Source organism: Chelmon rostratus, chromosome 22 (genome assembly GCF_017976325.1).
Source record: "Chelmon rostratus isolate fCheRos1 chromosome 22, fCheRos1.pri, whole genome shotgun sequence".
Classification (NCBI taxonomy): Eukaryota; Metazoa; Chordata; class Actinopteri; order Chaetodontiformes; family Chaetodontidae; genus Chelmon; species Chelmon rostratus.
This window is the reverse complement of record NC_055679.1, coordinates 3,682,888-3,704,768: the sequence shown is the minus strand read 5'-3', so window position 1 is coordinate 3,704,768 and position 21,881 is coordinate 3,682,888. Positions and strand designations below refer to the sequence as shown.

Sequence of the window (21,881 nt, the reverse complement as noted above, 5' to 3'; positions counted from 1 at the left end):
CAGGGCTGTCTGGTGGGGAATTATAAAAACATAAATGTCTACCTATCAGAAATCAGCAAGAGAATCAGGTCTTCCTGTTTCTCTCGCATCATTTCTACAAACCGTCATAACTTCAGGGTTCTTTTCAAAACCGCTGAATCCATAATTATCCCTCCTCGGAGCCAACAAACTGACGCCACCGCGATTTTTATCATTCTTCACAACCATAATAAATGAATTAAAGCTCCAGATTGCTCATACCGATGCGACCCTCCTTCTCCACACTGCAGCCGATCCGCCTTGCTCAGTAACTCTGAGGCCCTCTCACTGCGCTCTCTAACGACACACGTCCAGGTTAAAGCCTCCAGCACACCATATTATTACCAACATGTTTTATCTGTTTCATTTCTATTTCATTTAATTCATTCATTTCCAAAAGGTAAAGAAGACACAGCTGAAATCCTACTAGTCAGCAAAAAAACAAAAAGAGTCTCGATTAAGTCTGAGGTTACAAGTCTTGGTGTTCTAGATTCAGATCTAAGCTTCAAGTCCCACATCAACACGATGACGAAAAAACAACTTTCCAGCTTAGAAACATAGCTAAAGTGACTTTTATTCTTTATCTATTTACATTATTCTTGGCTTGCTGTCCCTGTTTTTTTAATGTTGATTCTGCAACCGGTCATGCCAGACCAAATAAGACCAGAGCAGGGAAAGCGTGTTGAATTAATTTATTCAACCCTTCATTGAGACAGACTTGTGTGTACAATAAAAAGCGTTCATGACACACACAATGTACATTTTCACAATTAAGAAATTATCGTTAAAATATCCTGTTAGTAGTGGATATAAAAGCACCCAGAGAGCAAAGGTACCCAAATGTCTTTAGTAGCCTCATAAATAAACTTTTTACAGTGCTGCTCCCTTCTGTTTGTTACAGATGACCGTCCCACCTTTCTGTATAGGTGTAGGAAATGAAAAATGCATCACCTGTGATCACCTGTGCCGCACAATGAAATATGAAGTCGAGAGGCTTTAAAGTGCAGTGAAGCATTCATATATACAATATCACCATAATGATGCACAGACAGAATTGTAGCTTGTAGAATTGACCAAAGGTGTGTCTTATTGGTTATGACTTCAACTTTTTATTTGTAAGAGAAAGAATTTTGTTTTTAATTTTTAAAAATTCAACATCTGACTTTAAACTGCACCGATACCGCCTTGATGTCCACAGCGATGGATTACTGCGTTTTTATCTCGTCTGTTTCACCCTTCATTTAATTTATCACAGTGCAATATAATCTACACCAAACAAACTGGAATTAACCAGCTGCCGTGAGCGTTGTAAATTAAAACGGAAACCAAATCATCAACTTGATCTTCACACACCGATAATTGATATTCATAACACTACGCAGTAGCTCCATATGTCTGGCTCCTCTTCAGCCTCGTCGGGCTCTTGGATGGAATCCTCCTGCAGCAGGAACTGCTCCCAGTCTGGCCCGCGAATGGGCAGCTCTGTCTGGAAGTGATTCCAGAACCTGGAGACCGACAGGACAGATTCAAGTTAACACAATGAATCAAAGCACGCTGAGTGAAACTGAGGTGACAGTGTTGAGAAGAGTTCAAGAAGCTAAGCACTGAGAGGAAGTGACGTCGTCAAAGTGTGACAAGTGGAGCCGGAAGTGTCGTCTCTCACACAACGAGAAGAAGCTGATAGCAGTGAAAGTGTCTGAATGAGTCTGTCCCTGTCTCACTGCCTCTTTCCATCAGTCCACCGGATGCCCTCGGACTTCCCCTCCTTTCCACATCCCCCGACTGCTCCACCCATCTACATGCCTGTCCCCGCTTCGCTCACCTGCACCGCATTTCCTAATCAGCCCTTCGGGTACATAACCAGCCCATTCCTGCTCATTCTCTGCTTGCTTGCCCTAGGTTGATGCTTTTGAGCTTGTCTCACCTGAACCTGATCCAGGACCTGTACCTGCTTGTAAGCCTCTCTTCTATAAATCACTGAAATCACCACCTCCAACGTTGGGTCCTTCCACTGTTGCCACCCTTCCTCACCGTTGGGACAGAATTCCTTTGTTGCATGACAACCAAACCCCACAGACATTTAATGAAGGTTCCTCCTGTGGTGATCACTAGTCTGGTGTTGTTTTCCTTTTTTTTTTTAAGCCTGACGTTTTTTTTATATATATATATATATCGGATAAAGTGTACATACTTGTGGTGGTAGGTGTCCGGGTCCCGGCTTATGCGGTTCTGGAAGCCGATGTAGAGGTCATCCCAGAGACGGCCGTGCAGCACCACGTATCTCATCACCCCAATCCTGTTTTTAATCTTTTGGGAGGAAACCAAGAAACATGCTCTGTCAGAGGCGTGTGAGATTCATCGCTGCTTTCCTGACTGCCTCAGGACATGCCTCTACTGTGGAAAGCACTTCTGATTGCTTTGCAGCACATAACGTACCTTTGTTTTGAACTCACACAACAAATACTGATATAGCCAAGAAAAGGACACCAAAAATTCAAAGCACTTTTCTGTGTTTCAGAATTAAATTTACACAGCTGTTAGCTGTATTTGAATGATATAAAGCATCTCATTTAAAGGAATAGTTAGACATTTTGGAAATTGCTCTTGTTCACCTTCTGCCCAAGAGATAGCCTCAGTGAGCAGATAAATATCCCCCTCATGGCCAGGAGAAAGTTAGCTTAACTTAGCGTAACGACTGGGAGCAGGGGGAAACAGCTAGCATGTTAGCTTCCCAAGATAATAGGAAGTGGTTTGCAGGCGGTATTCTTAGCTAACTGTCAAAGCGATGTCGCGCCCCTACTGCTACTCTCATAGCAGAGGATACTGATGAGATGGTGAACGTCACCTTTTAGCATCGGCTCAGCTCGCTAAGCTGGGTCAAGATATCTTGTCACTATTGCTGGCTTTTAAAAATGCTCGGTTTGTCCAGGATGTCCTGTGCCGCACGAGTGACAGTTCAAGTGACGACTCGCTCTGACCAATCAGTGGTCTGCAGTGTTTTCACATCACCAACTCAACTCAGCGAGGCGATACCAAAAGAAAGTACTGCTGCCAGGTACGATCAACAACGGAAAGAAAAAAGAGCAAGTGGAGCCAAACTGTACCATGTGCTGGAAAAGACATACAGCATAAGACACATGCTCAGCTCTGCTGGTTCTGTGGTGTATCTTTAGGGGGTGGGATGGATTGTTGATGATGAAGAGCAGTTTGTTCAGTGACCTCATGCTCCTCACTGATGTCTCCAGGTTTTGACCAAGGATAGTTCTTGTCTTGTGAATGAGTTTATTGATTCTTCTAAGATCTCCGGAACTGATGCTGCCCCCCCACAGCAGACCACAGCACAGAGGGTGGCACTTGCCATCACTGACTGGAAGAAGATGTCCAGCATCTCGTTGCATTCGTTGTAAGATCTGGGCTTCCTGTGCTCTGTTTTCTGAAGAAGCTCAGATCTTTCGATGCAAATAACAAGATGCTGGAGATCCTTCAGTATTTTTCCATACATGTGACGTGTGGTTGTTGTTGCTTTACAGTGTCTCACCTCTATGTAGGCGTGTTCTCTGTCAGGCCTCTTGGTGGGGAACGACAGATCCAGAAAGTCCACCAGGTAGTCATAGCCGTCAGTTAGGGGTCCAAAGTTGTCATCTGTCTCAATCACCTTGAATAAAAACATTTAGGACATGTGCCTTTTATCAAACAGGAATCATCTTCGAGGTTCATAATAAGCTCAATACCCAGGAGGACAAGACTGAAAGATTGCAGCCAGGGAGGACCACTCAAAGCTGAGAGTAAAGGAAAGAGGCGATGAGGGAACAGCAGAGCACTGGCTTTTAAAACCTCAACTGTGCATGATATAATGTTCACATGTCCATCCATGTCCTCTGAGTCGAGCGGCTGCAGAGCCTGCTGTGATACGAACAAAATAAGCAGCTGTTTCTAACCTAAACCAGCTGTTCAGTGTTCATTTTGAAAATCAGGTAACTCAAATGGTTTCCTCTTGATTAGCCACGCTAGCAGCTGAACGTTGGTCAGTCGGTCCAGAATGAAATATCCCAACAACTAGTCAATAGATTGGTGTGAAATTCTGCACACACATTTATGGTCCCCAGAGGATGAATTCTTACAACTCCGGTGATCCTCAGACTTTTTCTCCAGCATCAGTTCAAAATCACCAAATACCTGCAGAACAGGTTGTTTGCATATGACGTCACATCAGTGTTTTGTTGAGGCGTGAGCTGCAGATGGAGGGCAGGAAGTGATTTCCTTCATAGGAACCATTACGAAACAATTTTTGTGTCGTTTACGGTTGCTCAAATTGATCAAACAGAGAAACCACTACAAGTACCAAAGGTTGTTGTTCATAACGGTGAAAAATGCAAGAAATTTCCGAAAAACGCAGGAAAAAATGTCTTTTCCAAATGCGTCTGTAGTCGGGACAAGCTGAGTTGCATAATGGTGGAAATGGTGTAATATCAGCTATTGTTTTAAATATATGGTGATGGATTTAAAGTAACGACCAACACTCGAAATCGACATTAACAGTTTCACTTCCTGTCCTCCATCTGAATTTAACCTCACGTGACCGCAAACAACCTATTACTGATATACTATGAGATACTACGACAGACGGGAGGATGACATGCAACAAAGGTCGCTGGCTGGAAATGATCTTGGGATGTTTGTAATACCGTAGTGCCTTAGGCCAGTACCCCTACACCATCACTCTCAATCCAAACAAAGCACCACAACTATGCACCACAGGCGGTAACTTACAGGCTACAGCGCTCAGGAAAGTTTAAGCAAAGAAAGAGGCAGAAGTGGCTGCCGGAGATGAAGACAGGATCTTGCTGGTCAAGTATATTTACCCGCACTACAAGGTTGTAGTTTTGAAAGCCTGCCCAGGTGTAATAAAACTGGATCCAGCTTTGATGTTTAAATATCTCACAGCTGATGGCGCTGTTCAGTTCATCCACATACAGGTCGAAATCCCAACTGTCCTTGTAGATTTTTGCGCTGGCTGGCGCACTGGTGATGGCATCACTATGTTTGGTCGTGTAATAAAGGACATATTCACAAGAATAGGATTAAATTTATTTATTCCTTTATCTGTGCACTTTAAAGGATCATGTTAGTTTATCAGAATTTGGATCTTTTTTGCATTTTGGCCATCATTCCTTTTGGTTATAACATTGCACTCAGCAAGTTAAATGACCTTTCTGAGCCGAGTGCACTACAACTGTCTCTCACATGACACTTCTGCTGTTTTCAGTGATAACAGCGGCAGACTGACCACTCCAAATGTGAAGCGTATATTTTGTGAATCGTAATTTTTGTCTTTTGCATTGAGTTCAGACAGAGGCAGACAAAAGCAGTTTCTCATTTATTTCCTGCAAATGCAAGGTTAATTAATGCAAGTTGGTTTGAAAAAGCACTTCCTCTGACTCATTACATAATCCATGTGAAAGGATCTTCAATATGCAATTAATCACTACTGACATGATATTGTGCTAAAAAGCCTGAGGCTAAAGCTGCATGTCGGCAACGTTGCAATAAAGAATCGGTGACTTCACTTGTTCTAGTTTTAGCACTTAGTAAAGTGGTTCAGATAACGTGGATAAACTTTACAACCTGTCGGACGTCTCGTGTTTCTTCATTGCCAACATGTTCCCATGCTTCAGCAGGTCTGAACAGAACGATAACTTATACTCAGTATAAATGATGACCAAAATGAAAAGGTCTGTCGGAACGCTGCCCTGTCAGGATGACATTTTGTGATCTTATTTAATTGTAATATACTGATTGAGTAAACAGCCTGTTCCTTTCCAACATGGGATAAAACACACACACACACACACACACACACACACACAGACACACAGAGTGCTTGAGGTGTCTCCTACCTGTTAGTGGGGTCTCTCAGAGCGAGGCCGAGGTCCAGCACGGCGCCTGGCTCGGGCGTCCACGTCTTGATGTCTGGCGTGAGCTTGTTGATGAGCGCATTGAGGTCCGCTGCACTGTTTTTCACATTTGTATCCTTAATGTATCTGCACACATGCGCGCGCGCACACACACACACACACACACACACACACACACAGTAGAGACATAGACATTGGACACCTTGAGAAGGATCTGATAGCACCAAAGTACCACTAAGCCAGTCTTGTACATGTACTGTAGTCACTGTTTAGCACTGACAGTTACTGATTGTTCATATTATTGATTATTTTCCCAGATGAATTGCACACCTGTTATGTCTCGTCGGGACTCAAACCCATTTGTCCTTGGCTGTAATTTATTTACAATCCACTGATATTGCCCCCCCCCCCCCCCCCCCCTCTCTCCTCTGTACAAACTCTACCTGTCTGATGGATGAGCCTCCACAAAATAGCCAGCAAATGGGCAGTAGATCCTGGGCTGCAGGGACTTCACCAGCTGAGCTTTGTAATTCAGCAGCTTCTTCCTCTCACTCTTGATAAAGTCTGCCTTCCAGGAATCTGGGTATAGACATACACCATCACCTTAATGTCAGGGTGGTGCAGTGTACCCACGGCAGGAGAATTTGCTTTGCATCAGCTAAGTATGTATAGACATGGCTGCCATTATTGAAGTAAGGAGACCAGCTCCCAAAAAATGGACTTTATATATGCCAAAGACTCATCATGTCATAACAGTGGGCTTCTATCAGCGAGTTGAAATTGGTAACCACTGAAGTGAGCCTCACCACTGTATTTCCCTCCGTAGAAGGTCATGGGGAATCCAGATGCCCCCCCGGCAAAGTCACTCATCATTAAGTCCACGTTCTGCGGCAGCCTGCCCTCGTTCGGCCTGGTGCAGTCCACGGTGTTCAGAATCATGTGACCTGCAAATATGCGTGTTTTTACTCTGCAGCGGTGGTGATGTTTGTAAGAACGTGGAAGCCGCTGAACAGCACGTACCTTTATATTCAACAATGATGCAGGTGTCCATTTCAGGATGCACACCATCCTTCAGGATCATGAATCTCAGGTGTTCATCAACCTGATAGAGAGCAAGGGGCACAGTAGTGACTAATTACAGTCAGGTTATTGTCATTTCACTTTGTGCAGACGTGACTTACATTTTGCCAGACTCCAAAAGGAACCACGTTGATGTTGGTCAGCTTGACTCGACTTTGCTCCAGATACCTGTTGCATCAAGACAGAGAGAGAGAGAGAGAGAGAGAGAGAGAGACCTGGATGATACAATAACAGTTACTTTAAACACATTAAAAGTCCGTTTTTAAATAACAGATCCGGCATCACTTTACTCACCAAAAGACAGGTCTCACTGTGTCACCCACGTAAATGGGGACATCGGGCCTCCTCTCCGACAGCACCTTCAGTGTGGGGTAACTAGAACGGAAACAGGGCCGGTCAGATCCCTACATGCAATCATGGTTTTTATAGAAACAGGGTGGCTGCAGTAACTCGGTGCCTGTTAAAAGTATTTGTGACTCACAATTATCAGAGATTGCATTGTACAGTCGTCCTGGTGCCTTTTCAGTATCTTCCTATCAGAGCTGATTAAACTGGTTTTATCTGACATCTGAACCAAGGCAGGCAGAAATAAACATTTTGTACTATTATATATTATTATTTGCTAAAGGAATGGCCAAATGTTCCCTACAGCCTTATTTAAACACAACATTTACACGAGGAGTCGCAGCACTTGAGTGGCAGGGAGCAGTGGGTTGAAAGGTCATGATATAAAGTGTTTTTCATTCTTTTCACTGGCTTCAACCAACCAACCACCATTCATCGTTCGTGTTTTATTGATTTGATCTGCTTTGCGCAATAGTGAGGAATGTTTTTAATTAGGCGAACAAGACAAGCATTTAATCTGTCTGTCTGGCTTATTATGGAAGTACAGAAATGTTGCTCGGTCTGCTCTTGGAAGATAGCTGGCGTGACTTTTACGTTACAGTGACCCAAGCACGTATTCACACGTGAGACCAACATGTTAAATTCCCATCAGATTTACATAACAGGGTTCATGTCTGAAAGGGCTTTACTCTCTGCTGAAATGGCAGCTGGTTGCTTGCTTCGATGGTTGTGCAGGACGTTGTGTTTAAATCATATCGTCAGTGGAGTCTTGGCTAAGCTTTGAGGTTTCTACAACTCTGCAGGCAAGGATTTGAGACAGTCAGGTGTCGCTACATGAAGTCATTTGTGGTGCTGTGATTTGAACGATAAGTTGTTCTTAAAGGGGACCAAAGCATCTATTTAACAGCAGTGACAGAGTTTACCTGAGGTGGTCGGAGTGCATGTGGCTGATGTAGATGAGATCGGCTGCACACAGCCTGTCCAGGGAGTCTGCCGGGGGCTCGTGGAGAAGCCACCAGCCTCTGGCGAACGCAGGGCCCGTCAGCCACGGGTCGAACACGAACCGCCTCTGTCCCAGCTGCAGCTCCATGCAGGCGTGGGTCAAGTACATCACCTGGGAGAGGAGGGCACAGTTTTACAGATGGCAGATGTCACATTGTTACCTCGATGGCTTGCGACGCTGTGAATGGTTAATGGTACACATTTTAATGTGCTGCACTCCTTAAATGTCTCAGCAAGACTAAATTAAAAGGTCAAAATTTACCATTGAATGTTTTCCAAGCTCTGTACACACACACACACACACACACACACACACACACACACACACACACACACACACACACACACAGAGTCTGGTTTCCATTATCTTGGGGACATTAAGTACACACACAATGATTAATAGGCTTCTTGTTTCTGTTATGATGACAAACTGGGCTCTACAAATGTGGTTGCTGCATCTTTGAACACATGCAGAGTAATAAAGAAGGATTATTAAGGAAAGCTTGTTGTTGTTGTGGCTCATGTCTTTCTGTTCTTTGTTTTGTTTCTGCTGTTTCTGTTTCCTGTTCTCAGAAGAAGGTCATCTCAAAGAGGACGTTAATTCTCCTGTAATATTTAGTTTTACTTGCACACAGTACTTAACTTATCCTGTTGATAGATTAAAGGGTGTTCATAAATGCTCTTTCTGTTATCGTGGTATTTAAATAGTTGCATCCTCCTTGTGTCTGTTTGTTATTCAAATGTTTGAACCATCGAAGTAGAGACTCTAGCATGTCACATCTCTATGGTCATGTCACATCTTTAAGATATGGAAGGTATCCATGTTGTTTTCTGTTCTACGTATCGATCAACACACTCGATTAGAACAGGAAATACACAGAACAGAAAATCATACATTGCTGATGTAATTTAATGATTCCTTTAATTCTACATCTAATATTTAATGGCTCCCTGCTGTCAGGCACTAAATAGCAGCCATTAAACTGGTCTAAGATCAGAGGCTTCATTCCCTTGGACCTAGACAGCCTTCAGTTCGCCTACAGAGGGAATCGGTCCACAGAGGATGCTGTCTCCATCACCCTGCACACAGCCCTGACCCACCTGCAGCAGCCCAACATCTACGTCAGGATGCTATTTGTAGGCTTTAGCTCAGCTTTTAACACCGTCACCCCAGACAAGCTGGCGGTGAAGCTACACGCAGTGGGTCTGCCAGCGTCTCTGTGCCACTGGATCAGAGACTTTCTCACCAACGGGCCTCAGGTGGTGAGAATAGGGAACATCACATCATCCCCTCTGGTCCTCAGCACGGGCACGCCACAGGGTTGTGTGCTCAGCCCGGCCCTCTTCACCATGTTTACTCACGACTGTGCTGCCATACACCCCACCAACACAGTCGTTAAGTTTGCGGACGACACTACAGTAGTGGGTCTCATCTCAGATAACAACGAGACCCACTACAGAGAGGAGATACACCAGCTCACCCAGTGGTGTTCAGCCAACAACCTGGTGCTGAACACAGGGAAGACCAAGGAGGTCATTGTGGATTTCAGGAGGTCCAGGAAGACGGATCACGCCCCCCCCCTCATGGACGGAGAAGTGGTGGAGCGTGTGGACAACATCATGCTCCTGGGCCTCCACATCACATCTGACCTCTCCTGGTCCATGAACACCTCCCGCCTGGTGAAGAAGGCACAACAAAGGCTCTTCTTCCTCAGGAAGCTGAAACGGGCTGGACTCTCCTCCCGGTTGCTCGTCAGCTTCTACAGGGCCACAATTGAAAGCATCCTCTGCCTTAGTGTGACAGTGTGGTATGGCAGCTGCACGGCACAGGAGAGGAGACAACTGGCACGGGTGGTTAAAACTGCACAGGGCATCGTGGGCCGCCCCCTTCCTGACCTAGACTCTATATATGAAGGCAAGAGGGCAAGATCCATCGCCACGGACCCCAGCCATCCGGGCCACAGACTGTTTGTACCGCTTCCATCAGGAAAGCGGTACAGGAACATCCGCACCACCACCAACAGACTGAGGGACAGCTTCTTCCCCAGAGCTGTCAGAGCTATCACCCCCAGCAGCCCTTCACTGCAGTGAGAGACTGTGAGAACTGTGAACCACCTACACCTCCACCTCCACTTGCACCTTCTGTGTACTTAACTTTTAGGTCCACTCATACGCTTAACTAAATTATATACATTTTAGTATATTTCAGCTGCTGTCGGTTCATTTCACTGGTATATTTTATTCTGTTGGCACATTTCACTGTGTATATTTTATTATTTATTGTTTAGTATATTTTTATTGCCTTAGTATATTTTCATTCTGGTATATTTTTAATTGCATTTACGAATATTTTTATTGCACGTTGGTTTATTTCATTGTAGTTATCTTAATTTTATTCTTTCTAATCTTTCTTATCTTTCTTATTATCTTGTTCCTAACATTGGGGTTGCAATGAAAATTTCATTGACATGTCATGCTCAATGACAATAAAGAATCTTGAATCTTGAAGGTCATTGTGACTCGTCCAGCTACTTCAAGAGATCAAGAAGTTCCTAGTGATAACGGCAACAATAACTAAAGAAATGAATAAGTATTAGCTAAAAGATGATAATTACCTTCAATGGAAGGATCTTGTAAATGGCACAATGTGTGCAGAATGGAAAAAATAACCATGAAAACTACAAATCAAGCTCATATCTTTGAGGAAAGATGGAGGAATGGGTGAAGTACACAAGACAAAGTTTCTCATGAGCATTCTGTTGCATGTGATAACTAACTGTGTGTGTGTGTGTGTGTGTGTGTGTGTGTGTGTGTGTGTGTTCCAATATGGGTATAATGCATCCTCTGACTTAAAGTGATCAGTAATCAGTGAACTATATCCTAGCAACTATTTATTCTAATTGGTTGTGTGGTTCTTTATTTCTTTCTTTATCCCCTCTTCATCTGTTTCTTTGATTTTTCTCTGTTTCTTATTTATTATATAATTTCTTAAAATGCAAATTTAAAAAAAGGAAATACGTGGTTTTAATATGTGCTCTGGTGTAAAGAATAGAGTGCGTGACCAGTGGGATACATACTTTGACTTCTCCTTCCTGGAGCTCCAGAGGCTCTCGAGGGTCAGCCAGCCAGGGGTCGACGGGGCTCAGCTCGACCAACCGAAGCCCCCCATCGTCCAAAATCTCCACTTCTGTGTGTGACATAACATACAGGCTCATCTGCATTTGCAGGAGTCGCATTGTTCAGAATCTTTATAGGCGAGCAAATAAAATGGCGGCATGTATTTTGAATCACGGCTCCACGCTCTTTGAGCTTCACACGCTCATTTTTACAGAATTCACAAAGAACGCAAACTGACCAAAACCCCCGCCCAAAACAAACATCCCAGTATAAATCAAAAACATAGTCAAAATGAGTTTCTCACAAAAGCTTGAAGTTATAGGTCCTGAGAGGGACTGAATTTGGGCGCTGACAGAGATTAAGTGCTGTGTTGACTGGGAACAGCAGATCATGTCCTCCTGGGGTCTATAAAACATCACAGACCAGCAGCTGTCTGCAGCTGACTGATGCTGCTCATCAGCATTTCTGGTGTGTGAGTCACGCAAGTGTCAACTTGAACTGTGGCGCCCGATTCCGTCGTGATTGATTTGTTTTTGTATTTACTCCGTTTCCGAGTCTGCGTTTATTACTTTGTTGCTTCACGCCCACATTTATTTATTTATTTATTTTTTTTTGCAATGCTGGTACAGTAATGAGCCACAGGCATGACATCACCAGCCAAACATGGAGCCGCACTGACGCCTTGTTCTCCCTCTGTCACCTATTAATGGAGTGCATGTGCACAGATGACAGGTCAATGTGCTCTCACTGCACAGAAAAGGCAGGACCCGAAGAAGCTGCGTTGGTGAGTTAAACTGAGCTGCAGAGAGTCTCAGAGTTTATATATAAAGAGACCAATCCCATCAAGCTTAACATGTATACCCCTCCATCGAATTGTCACCGATTATGCATTTTAGATTTAATTATGGGTTATATTTTTGGAAAGGAAAGACAATTATGGCAGTCATTTTTAATTTGTACCAATTGGCCTCGTTTAGCCTTCATTATCAAAGCTGCAAATCTGATAAGCCTGATGAGCCTCTCTGGCTCATTTGGCAGCCAGCGCAAATACCTTGCATTGAGTTCAGCCCTTTGCTAACCTCTGCCCATCAACGGTGCACACAACAGCAGCCGCAGTGTGGAAGAATTGAAGGCTATTTAATGGCTCAGCCCAAGAGCACTATGAAATGGGTGTGTTCATGTAATCGATCATAATGACAGCAGCATGAGCCGCCTGCCTGTTCGAAGAATTCATTTTCCATGTATATGAAGTATGACTCCATATGTTTATGACTGCTCTGAACGGGTTGTTCATGCATACACTTTATGCAGTATATTTTTATTCATAACTGATTGTTATAGATTATTACCGCTATTATTACTTATGCTTCATTAACTATATCACATATTACTATAGAGCACACAACAAGCCCACCCTCACCAGAAACATGGCCGCATAGATCATCTGTTCAAGCCAGTTGTTACGACTAATATTTCCGTTTTTTTTTTTTTTTTTTTTTGGGGTAGTGACCTCTAGTGGCTGCAGTAATTATGACAGGAGCAAAGGTGGAAGGCAGGTGACGTAGTGTAAAGAGCAAAGGGTGGATGGATGGATCAAACCAGGAGACTGCTGTTCATGTCACGTGTGAAACCAGAGGTCAACGCTGACTTATCTTCACTTACATAACGTACTGAAGTTGCATCGTGTACGTAATATAGGAGTTATTTATAGGAGTATAGTTATTTAAATCTGTGATCTTTTCCTAAACCTAACCAAGTAGTTTTGACACCTAAACTAAAGCAAACTGCAGCTGTTTAAAAGTGTTACCAGATGAGGACGAAGGCCCTGTCGGGAGTCAATCAACCTGTTCAGAGGTCCAGGTACGAGGACGTGCTGTTGGCATCATCCTTTTGTCTATATAACAAAGGAGTGTCCTCTTTGTGGCGCAGATGGCGTTTGATAACAATGAACAGTAGCTGATCCGTGTTTAGTGAGAACTTCACAGGTGCTGGGTGTGTCCTCGTGTTGCCGGCTGTGTACCGATGTGTTCTCATTTCCTTTAATGGCACGTAAGTGCTGGATATGTCAGTCTGTTTTCACGTTCCTGCAAGCACATCTTGGTTAAGTGTTTTTAAAAAAGACGAGTGTGAATCAGGACAGAGCAGCTAACTGAACTCTCAGCCGGCTCCCCTGCAGTGGGTCAACACTGCACAGTGGACGTCCCAGCCCTGAAGACGGCTTTTTCTAATGTAATCTGTAACCTGTAAATCAGGCAAAAGAGCAATGCTGGCGCTATTACTAACTGTGTAATTTATAGGTCCATTTTTATTTTAATACTCGGTGCTCTCTCAGTACCTCCTGTTTATTCTGAAAGTGACATCTGTACATTCTCACGCTCTTAAACTTGAAACTTGTTACAGCATTTTTAAACATTATGTTCACAAATGCGCATTTAGGTCTGACACTGTCCCCTAATGAAGGATACATGGAAATCACTTTAGTTTTTGGCCAAATCAAAATGAAATGATTTTTACTGATTATCTGTAAAATAAAAAAAAAAAAACCAAGAGACTAATACATTTTCGAATCTGTTTTGCTGTAATTTACCAGCAGTGTAAAACAGATTTCAGCAAATTAAGACCAAGCATAACCCTAAGTGGTAACATTAAGGAAAAGTTTGAAGGGATACTATATTTACTATATTTCTTGTGCAAGTAAACATCATACTGATAAATAATAAAGTGAATGTTTAATGTAGGTTCTGTAATTTTATAGAAGACTTCTTCTATGGCCAGTGTGGGCACATGAGCAGGGAACAGGCACATTCAGCAGTTCAGTGAGAAGAAGAACAACCAAATAAAATAAGACAACATTCTTGCTCAGATTTTCTGCATCCCTGAAACAGAATCCTGTGAGACATACATACATACAGCTTTGTTCGGTGGCATTGCTAATGATACATCATGGCTCAGCAAGTTTGCATAAAGGACGTATTTCATCAGCTGAGAATCCGAAGCTCTGAACATAACCTGGTATGTAGTGGCAGAACTTACCAAGTTCGTCCTGCAAGAAGCTGTCCGGTGGATTCACGTATTTCATTGTCGACACATTTAACTTCCAGTTGTGTTTGGTGCATTTAACAGTCCTGTGAGAACAGAGCATATCCTGTCAGCTGTGGTGAAAAGCAGGACCGACGCAGCAGGATGCTTTCGTTGTGTGAATGGTCTCACCTGCCATCCAGGTCTTCGATGTCTTTGGTGAACAAGCCTCCTTGGTGTTTGCACTGGTTCTTGCATGCTTTCAGGCCGTCGCTGCTCTTGTATATGATGTAGCTTTTCCCGTCCTCTGGGTGTCTCTTGAAATTGACTCCCTCTTTGAGCGAGCTGACTGCCTCAGCATCCAGTGACAGCCACACCTGCGCTCTTTGAGAGGTCATTGTGCCTGAAATTAAAGCGCAGAGTGCAGGTAGAATTTTACATTGGGATACTAGTATGTTTAACATACCTCCTGAACATTTTCAACACACTTTAAGTGTACTTTAAAACTAAGGATGAACAGGATGCACTGTACATATATGCCTTCAGATATATTATAAATTCAGTGCACATTAATGCCTGCCTGTCTTTGACATGTTTGGCACCTCTTATTGTCGGATCCTTGGGGGAAAAAAAGCCTCAAAAGCCAGTTAGTCATCATCAGTGGGTAAGCCAACAGCAATAATAAGAGAGCATGATAGTGACTCATTAAAAGGTGCGACAGGTGTGGCTGCACAGACCTCAGATTCAGATTCAGAAAAACTGTATTGATGCCTGCAGGGAAGTTACTTTGTTGCACTACAAGTCGCCCAAATCCCAGTTAATAAGAAGGATGAAATACTTGAGAAGGTAAAAAAAAAGAGACAAAAAAATGTACAAATAAATAAACTACTTTAAAGATGGCATAGCCGTAATACTAATAATGATAGGAAAAATGTGCAAATGTGTATGTGCGAAGGGTAAATGCAAATGTGTAAATCTGTAAATAAGAGGAAAGATTAAAAAATGCACATAGTAATAATATTAATGCTGAAAACTAATACACTGGAAGCAGAAAGGGAGGGACATGCATAGTTGAGTTGGCTCCCATCAGCACTTCATTGGCTCTAAATACGTAAAGTCTTATACACCTGCTCCAAGAATATAACCATAAGAGAAGTCATTTTAGTGTAGCCATATTATAAATCTTAGAATAACTCAATTCTGGATTAATGTTTATCTCAGGCTCAGGGCTCTCATACTGCTACATAGGTAACAAAGGTTAAAGTTAAACTCAAGGCAAACACTCCCGAAGCAGAGACGTCCAGGAAGAGCACGGAGATTAAATGACAGCTTTAGCTGTGGGAGCCGCTCGTACACAGCTGTATGCTTCTGATATTCGACCTTTTCTCTGCTCCCTTTAAAGTGTATCCAGTCATTGTCGCTAAGTCTAGCTGGGGGCCATCTGCGCAAAGTGTGCTGCATCACATTATTGCTCATCCTAACACTGTTGCTGAAACAACGTCTTGTTTCAGACATTAAACTCAAACCCATGGATGGAGGTACTAGATCTTGTTGTAGTTAGACATTAGGTCACCCTTTAGACTGTTTGCAGGTTTACATTCATGTTTTGGTTCAGGCATAAGCTATCTCGATTTGTCCCCCCAACACACAAACAAGCCTTGGTGCCAGTTGTACAGTTGTGGAGATGAGATGTGTCAATAAAGTCGTAGATTCAAGTCATTTTCTTGATGAGGTCAGTGTCACATAAAATTTCACACTGAACTTAAATATGTAAATGATTATCAGTGGTTATCACTGTCGCCTCACAGCCAGAAGGTTCCAGGTTTGAACCGTTTTTTTTTTTTTTCCCGAGCTCCAGTTTCCACGGTCCACCCCGGTTCTCTGGTTTCACACAACAGCAAGTGTTACTTGACTCTAAAATGCCCGGAGGTGTGAATGTGAGCCTGAATGTTTGCTTGGACTGGCTTCAGCCTCCTGTGACACTCTAAATGAAAAACAGGTACACCTCAAGTGAAAAAAAAAATACTTAAGCGTGCAGTATTTAAAGTCTATTCAAATATTGCAAAGTATGTTTGCAGTACACTTATTTTAAATAGGTTCAAAGCACTTTTTTCAAAAGTACTTTTAATAAATATTCGACAGTAAAATATGTTTTTAGTCAAATTTAAGTCAAATACTTTTCACGTATATTTTCAGTCAGTGTGTTGAAACATTTTTAGAATCACAGTGCACTTCAATTGACTTAAACAGATTAAAAGTGTATTATATGGAGATTTTTGTAGGGTTCGATCCCCGGCCCTTGCAGCGTACATGTCATCAGAGTGTGTGTTTGAATGGTTTCTGCTCGTGAAGAGCAGCTGGCACTCAGTCTCGGCTGTGAATGCTGTAAAAACTGCTTTGAGTCAGCGTTAAGGCTCAAAAAGCGCTATGTACATACAGTTCATTTACCATTTTAAAAATGCTCAGGAAGTATGTAAAAATACACTAGTAGTATGTACTATTTACTTCCATGCATGTCATTAGTCATTTAAGTGTGGAACCACATTGCGGACTGGAGTTTGACAACCAGATGAATTGGTTTTGTGTGTAATAAATTACACCCCAGAATAACAAGTGGGTTTGTTATATTACTTACAGTAGTAGAGTGTTTTTCAGTTAAATTACAGTGCAGCTTCATATACTTTTAACAAATGCAATGAAAAAAAAAACGGTTAATTACCCCTCCTGTCTGAAACAATACATCCTATTTGCCAGAGAATTAGGTGTGTGTGTGAATCCACCTGATACGTAGCTTCTGTCCCACGCTCCCCAACTCACCTCCAACAAGACGTTTTATCCACAGGAAAAATGTGAGGTATTTCCTCGGCGGAGCTGAGGGCAGGTAAGGCTGCAGAATGGAAGAGGTCGATGTTAGAAGAAGAGTGAAAAGTGCCTGTCCATCTAAGGGACATAGAGATAAGAAAGGCCACACCCCGGGAAAACCCAGCCTCTTCCCAGTATGCAGCGTAGACTTATAGAGATTGCTAATTGTGCAGTTTTATCTGTTACTCATGCACTTTAGCACTTGACACTTTATCGAGCAACTACGCACTTTACACTTTACTAACCTGCATTGCAACACAATGTGTTTTTTTTTTTCACTGTTAGTACTTGTTTTATATTACAACTGCTCCTTTTTACTTACTGTGAAATTGTGTACTGTCTTAATTTGTTTTTTATGTATATCTTTACATGAGAAAGGGTGCAGAGGGGAGGGCAGTTCTCTACCAAAAGTTGCATCAACACGAAAGCTTTATTTCTGGAGATCTATCAAACAAATGGATTCATCATTTATTATTTGTGTGAATTCGATATATTTCATAATATTTATGCCAAATATTCAGCTATTCAGCCTTTAATAGACAGTAGGTAATTATTATTATTATTATACGGCATTTGGCTGCGGACAGGTCACATCAAACTGTGATAAGAATCAAATAGCCCAGTAATAGAAGGATTTACTTTTACTGTTTGGTAGACTTTGACGCAGCAAAGTCCTTTTGACACCCGACATCCATTTGCCACATTTAAAAAAGCTCATCATTGAAATTTAGTGTGTGTGAAATGCTGTTCTTAGAGCCACATGTCCAAAGCCCCCCCCAAACAAAAGCTGAGCCCAGAAAAGAGTCACCTATGTCAGCTGGTCCCCTCTCTGAAACAGGGACAGTCTCACAACGGCGCTGCTTTCCAAACACCAAGCAAATTAAACCAAATACGACACGATGTAAAGACGCCTGTTTGGAACATTGAAGAGATCATGGACAGAGAGGTGCTTCCTCCTATAATGTTAAACATTCAACGAAACAAGGATATATATATATACATATATATATACACACGTATATACGTATATATATACGTATATATATATATATATATATATATATGAAACACCAGCATCACAGTTCATGTAATTACTTACTGTAGATTCCCTGTTTCACACTTGCATTGACATTGAATAAAGCCTCCTTTGTCAGGACAGGAGACAAGTGACAACTGAAAATTCAACTACTGTTTAATTAGGCTACTATTAAATTCCTTGCACTTATCACTGAACAGAGCCTCTCATCAGATGAACTGTTTTTTTTTTTTTTTTTGGTTTTGTGTGTAATAAACTGCACCACAGAGTAAGGAGTGGGTTTATTATATTACTTATAATGCAGAGCTGCAATTTCAACACTGCTAAAAATACACCAACGGCTGTAATATTCATTCAGTAACTTCAAGTGAGTGGTAAACAAGAAACTTGCAACACTTTATTGTTTCCACAGGACCCAAGTTCAAATGCAATGAAAAAAAAAAACGGTGAATTACTCCTGCTGCCTGAAACAATGCATTCTTATTTGCCAGAAAATTAGACATGTAGAGGAAAACACACCCAACTCACCTCCAGCCAGATGTTTTATCCACAGGAAAAAACGTGAGGAGCTGTCTTTCCTCGGCAGATGCGGTGGATGAGGTCAGGTGAGGCTGCAGAGTGTGAGGGACAGGGGAGCGGCAGGAGAAGCTGCGCTTTAAAAGCGCGAGCGTCCGCATGCTCCGAGGAGGAGCACGCGCGCGCTCTCCCTCTGCACTGCACACTGCTCTCGACATGCACCACTGGGCTTTACCCGCTAAGGCAGCCGCTCCGAAACAGTCCGGACACAGATGAGGTACATGTAAATAAAATAATAAAGAAGAAACCTCGTGCTCCCTCTGACGTGTGCGCTCAAGATTATTGACTTGAATTAATGTTGGTAACACACATTGGTGCACATGTGGTTTGCAAGAAACATACTTTATTGAGATTGAATATTTTCACTTTGTCATTTTGTCTATTTAGGTTTATTTTTTTTTTATTTCTTTTTTCTACTTTATCATTTGTGTCTTTATGTTTTTATTGGATGTGCAGTGTAGCCGTCTGGGTTGGGGGTTATTGCACTCTCTTCTGTGTATTGTTTTGTTCCTTGTTGAAATTCAATAAAGTGTATTTAAAAAAAAGAATTCAACATATTTTAAATCAATCCGGACATGTGACATAAGTGCTAGAATTTTAAGAGGATTTAAAAGTGTAACAGCAGTTTTGTAGCAGTCATTAAAACTTATTAAATGTCACAATAAAAGGCATCTGAAGACTGTGCGTGTACATGTTGATCAGTTCTATGAACTTGTAGCAATTCATGGCGAAGGAAAAAATACATTTAGTGATGAAAGTTAGAGTTCAGAGAGAACAGCAGCACACTGCTCCCCGTCTCTCCTCCATTTCTTCTTCTCTGATTCCAGGTATTTCACCCTCTCACTAACATCTTTGCTCTTCAGCTGCACTGAATTACATTCTACTCACATCTGTTGTGTGCATTCAAATATAGACAAATCAACAAAAAAAGAATAATGAAACTATATAAATGAGGTAATTGTAAGATCATTGCATTACATTAAATATGTCCAGGATGCATGCAAAACGTCTAGAAGAAAGCTTTTTTTGGGCGCTGATCTCAGGCTTTAGCATGAACACTATAAAACGAATTACAGTAATCCCTCGTTTATCGCGGGGGTTACGTTCCAAAAATAACCCGCGATAAGTGAAATCCGCGAAGTAGATATATCTTCCTTTTTACTATTATTTTACAATGCAATATTGTACTATAGAATGAAACAAAACGCCAAAACTTGTTTTCACGCCTAAAATGCGTTTAATAAATGCAAATATTAACGTTTTTTTTTTTTAACAAAAACTATGATACAAAACAGGAAGTATTGTCACTCGCGTATTTCACAGTCCATCCAGCTGTGCCTCTTCGTCCTGACTCCGCTGCGCTGTAGCGTCTTTTTCTACTGAAGGCTGCGCAGGAGTCTTTGCCCGAGAGAAGAACATAGTTATGGGTAGTTGTCGGCACTCTTTCTTTTTCTGAGCAAGAAGATTTTTATAAACGGACATGTCACCTTCAAAGCGCTGTAAAAAAAAAAAACACTGTAAAAAAAATCCGCGAAGCAGCGAAGCCGCGATAAGTGAAGCGCGATATAGCGAGGGATTACTGTAAATGCATGATATGAACACATGAGCTTCAAAATTCAAACAGAGATGTAGTAGAGCATTCCTCGGGACGGCAGGCGGAACTCTCGCGAGAGGGCGTCATGAATTATTCCCGGAAGTTTGTTTACGTAGATTTCAAAATAAAAGCCCATAACTCATGTTCAAATTCATTTCAAATATTTTGATTTAATCATAACACCAACTAAAAACACAGATTAATTGACTATATAGTAAAATAGACAGAATACCAAGATATGTGTTTTTTTTTTTACAAGCTTTGTGATCATATGTTGCATAACAAGAGCAGCATGAAACGTTTTGGACTACAATTGAATTAGGTGCTGTGTGATTTGTCATTGCAGCACCAAAAGGCTGGCTATGTGTGCAGTCAGCACCATCTGATATCGCTGTGTTGGTGTTGTCCCGTTACATCATCATTGTAATGTTGCATGTCAAACAAAGTCCTTCTTCAATGGACACTTGTCTTTCAAATCGAACACCAATAAGTCAGCTGGATTCAGGAGATCATTTGTTGACCAGTTCAGTTAAGCAGACGCAAAGCTCCTGCTGCATGGTGCTCATGCAGTCTTGTAGCTGTGACCTAAAGTACTGAGTACTGTTGGAGAGAAATACTGAGAATGGTGATACCAACTATTGAACATTTCCAAAAGCAATGGGCAGCCAATACAAACGTGCAGCCAAACACTTTATTTTAAATTCCAGTGGAGATCTCAAAGTTTTAGAAGATATGTTCAGATTTTGGAGAAATGTGTATAAAATGATTTTTAATTATTTGAATAGTTTAACATCTGACAGTATAGCTTCACTGATGAGCTGGAGCAAGCTGATGTAGAATATGCTAAATATGCATATGTGGAAGAAGATGATTTTAACAACCTTAAAGCTACTTCATGTCCCTAAAACTTGGTTCCAAGATAGAAGTTATTTCTCATCACATTATGGGGCTGATGTGATCAAAACCACATAACCACATCCTCCATCATTAGAGGACAGGAACAAAACCCACTGCTTCCGGAAAATCCTCAAGGGTCCAGCTCTCTCCAGCAATCGCATGTCTGCCCCTCTGCTCTTTGGAAAGCATTTCTCCAATTGAAACCAGCTCTCTCACAGTCCATAAGCATGTTAATTCCCGCAAATTCATCTTAGTACATTTTTATTGCATGTTAGTTTATTTTATTCTATTATCTTTATTTTATTTTATTATTTTTCTTATTATCTTTCTAGCACGGGGGTTGCAATGCAAATTTCATTGACATGTTCATTGACATGACAATCTTGAAATTCTTACTTCGTTCGTACTCCTTGAACATAAA

General features: G+C 41.9%; 1 protein-coding gene across 2 annotated transcripts; it reads right to left on the bottom strand.

The window, feature by feature from the left end:
* Positions 1-726: 726 nt before the first annotated feature.
* Positions 727-20,067, bottom strand: cmah (cytidine monophospho-N-acetylneuraminic acid hydroxylase). 2 transcript variants are annotated; one of them, XM_041964167.1, is made up of 16 exons: positions 18,922-20,067; positions 17,313-17,382; positions 14,688-14,898; positions 14,511-14,602; positions 11,438-11,547; positions 8,282-8,472; positions 7,308-7,388; positions 7,115-7,181; positions 6,954-7,035; positions 6,740-6,877; positions 6,377-6,512; positions 5,916-6,059; positions 4,881-5,055; positions 3,557-3,673; positions 2,210-2,325; positions 727-1,523 (listed from the first exon to the last, which is right to left on the bottom strand). In XM_041964167.1, the coding sequence occupies exons 3-16, from the start codon at positions 14,891-14,893 to the stop codon at positions 1,385-1,387; spliced, it is 1,794 nt and encodes a 597-aa protein (XP_041820101.1). In that variant the 5' UTR covers positions 14,894-14,898; positions 17,313-17,382; positions 18,922-20,067; the 3' UTR covers positions 727-1,384. The 2 variants fall into 2 exon arrangements, with proteins under 2 accessions (XP_041820101.1, XP_041820102.1); XM_041964168.1 differs by lacking the exon at positions 18,922-20,067 and having other exon boundaries at positions 17,313-17,517.
* Positions 20,068-21,881: the final 1,814 nt, after the last annotated feature.

Excerpts from the sequence above, each read along its gene's own strand:
- cmah (XM_041964167.1), bottom strand. The coding sequence starts at position 14,893 with ATGACCTCTCAAAGAGCGCAGGTGTGGCTGTCACTGGATGCTGAGGCA. Across the intron at positions 7,182-7,307 it reads ACAGTGAGACCTGTCTTTTG|GTATCTGGAGCAAAGTCGAG; the intron begins GTGAGTAAAGTG and ends TTGATGCAACAG. Across the intron at positions 1,524-2,209 it reads CCGGACACCTACCACCACAA|GTTCTGGAATCACTTCCAGA; the intron begins GTATGTACACTT and ends GTCGGTCTCCAG.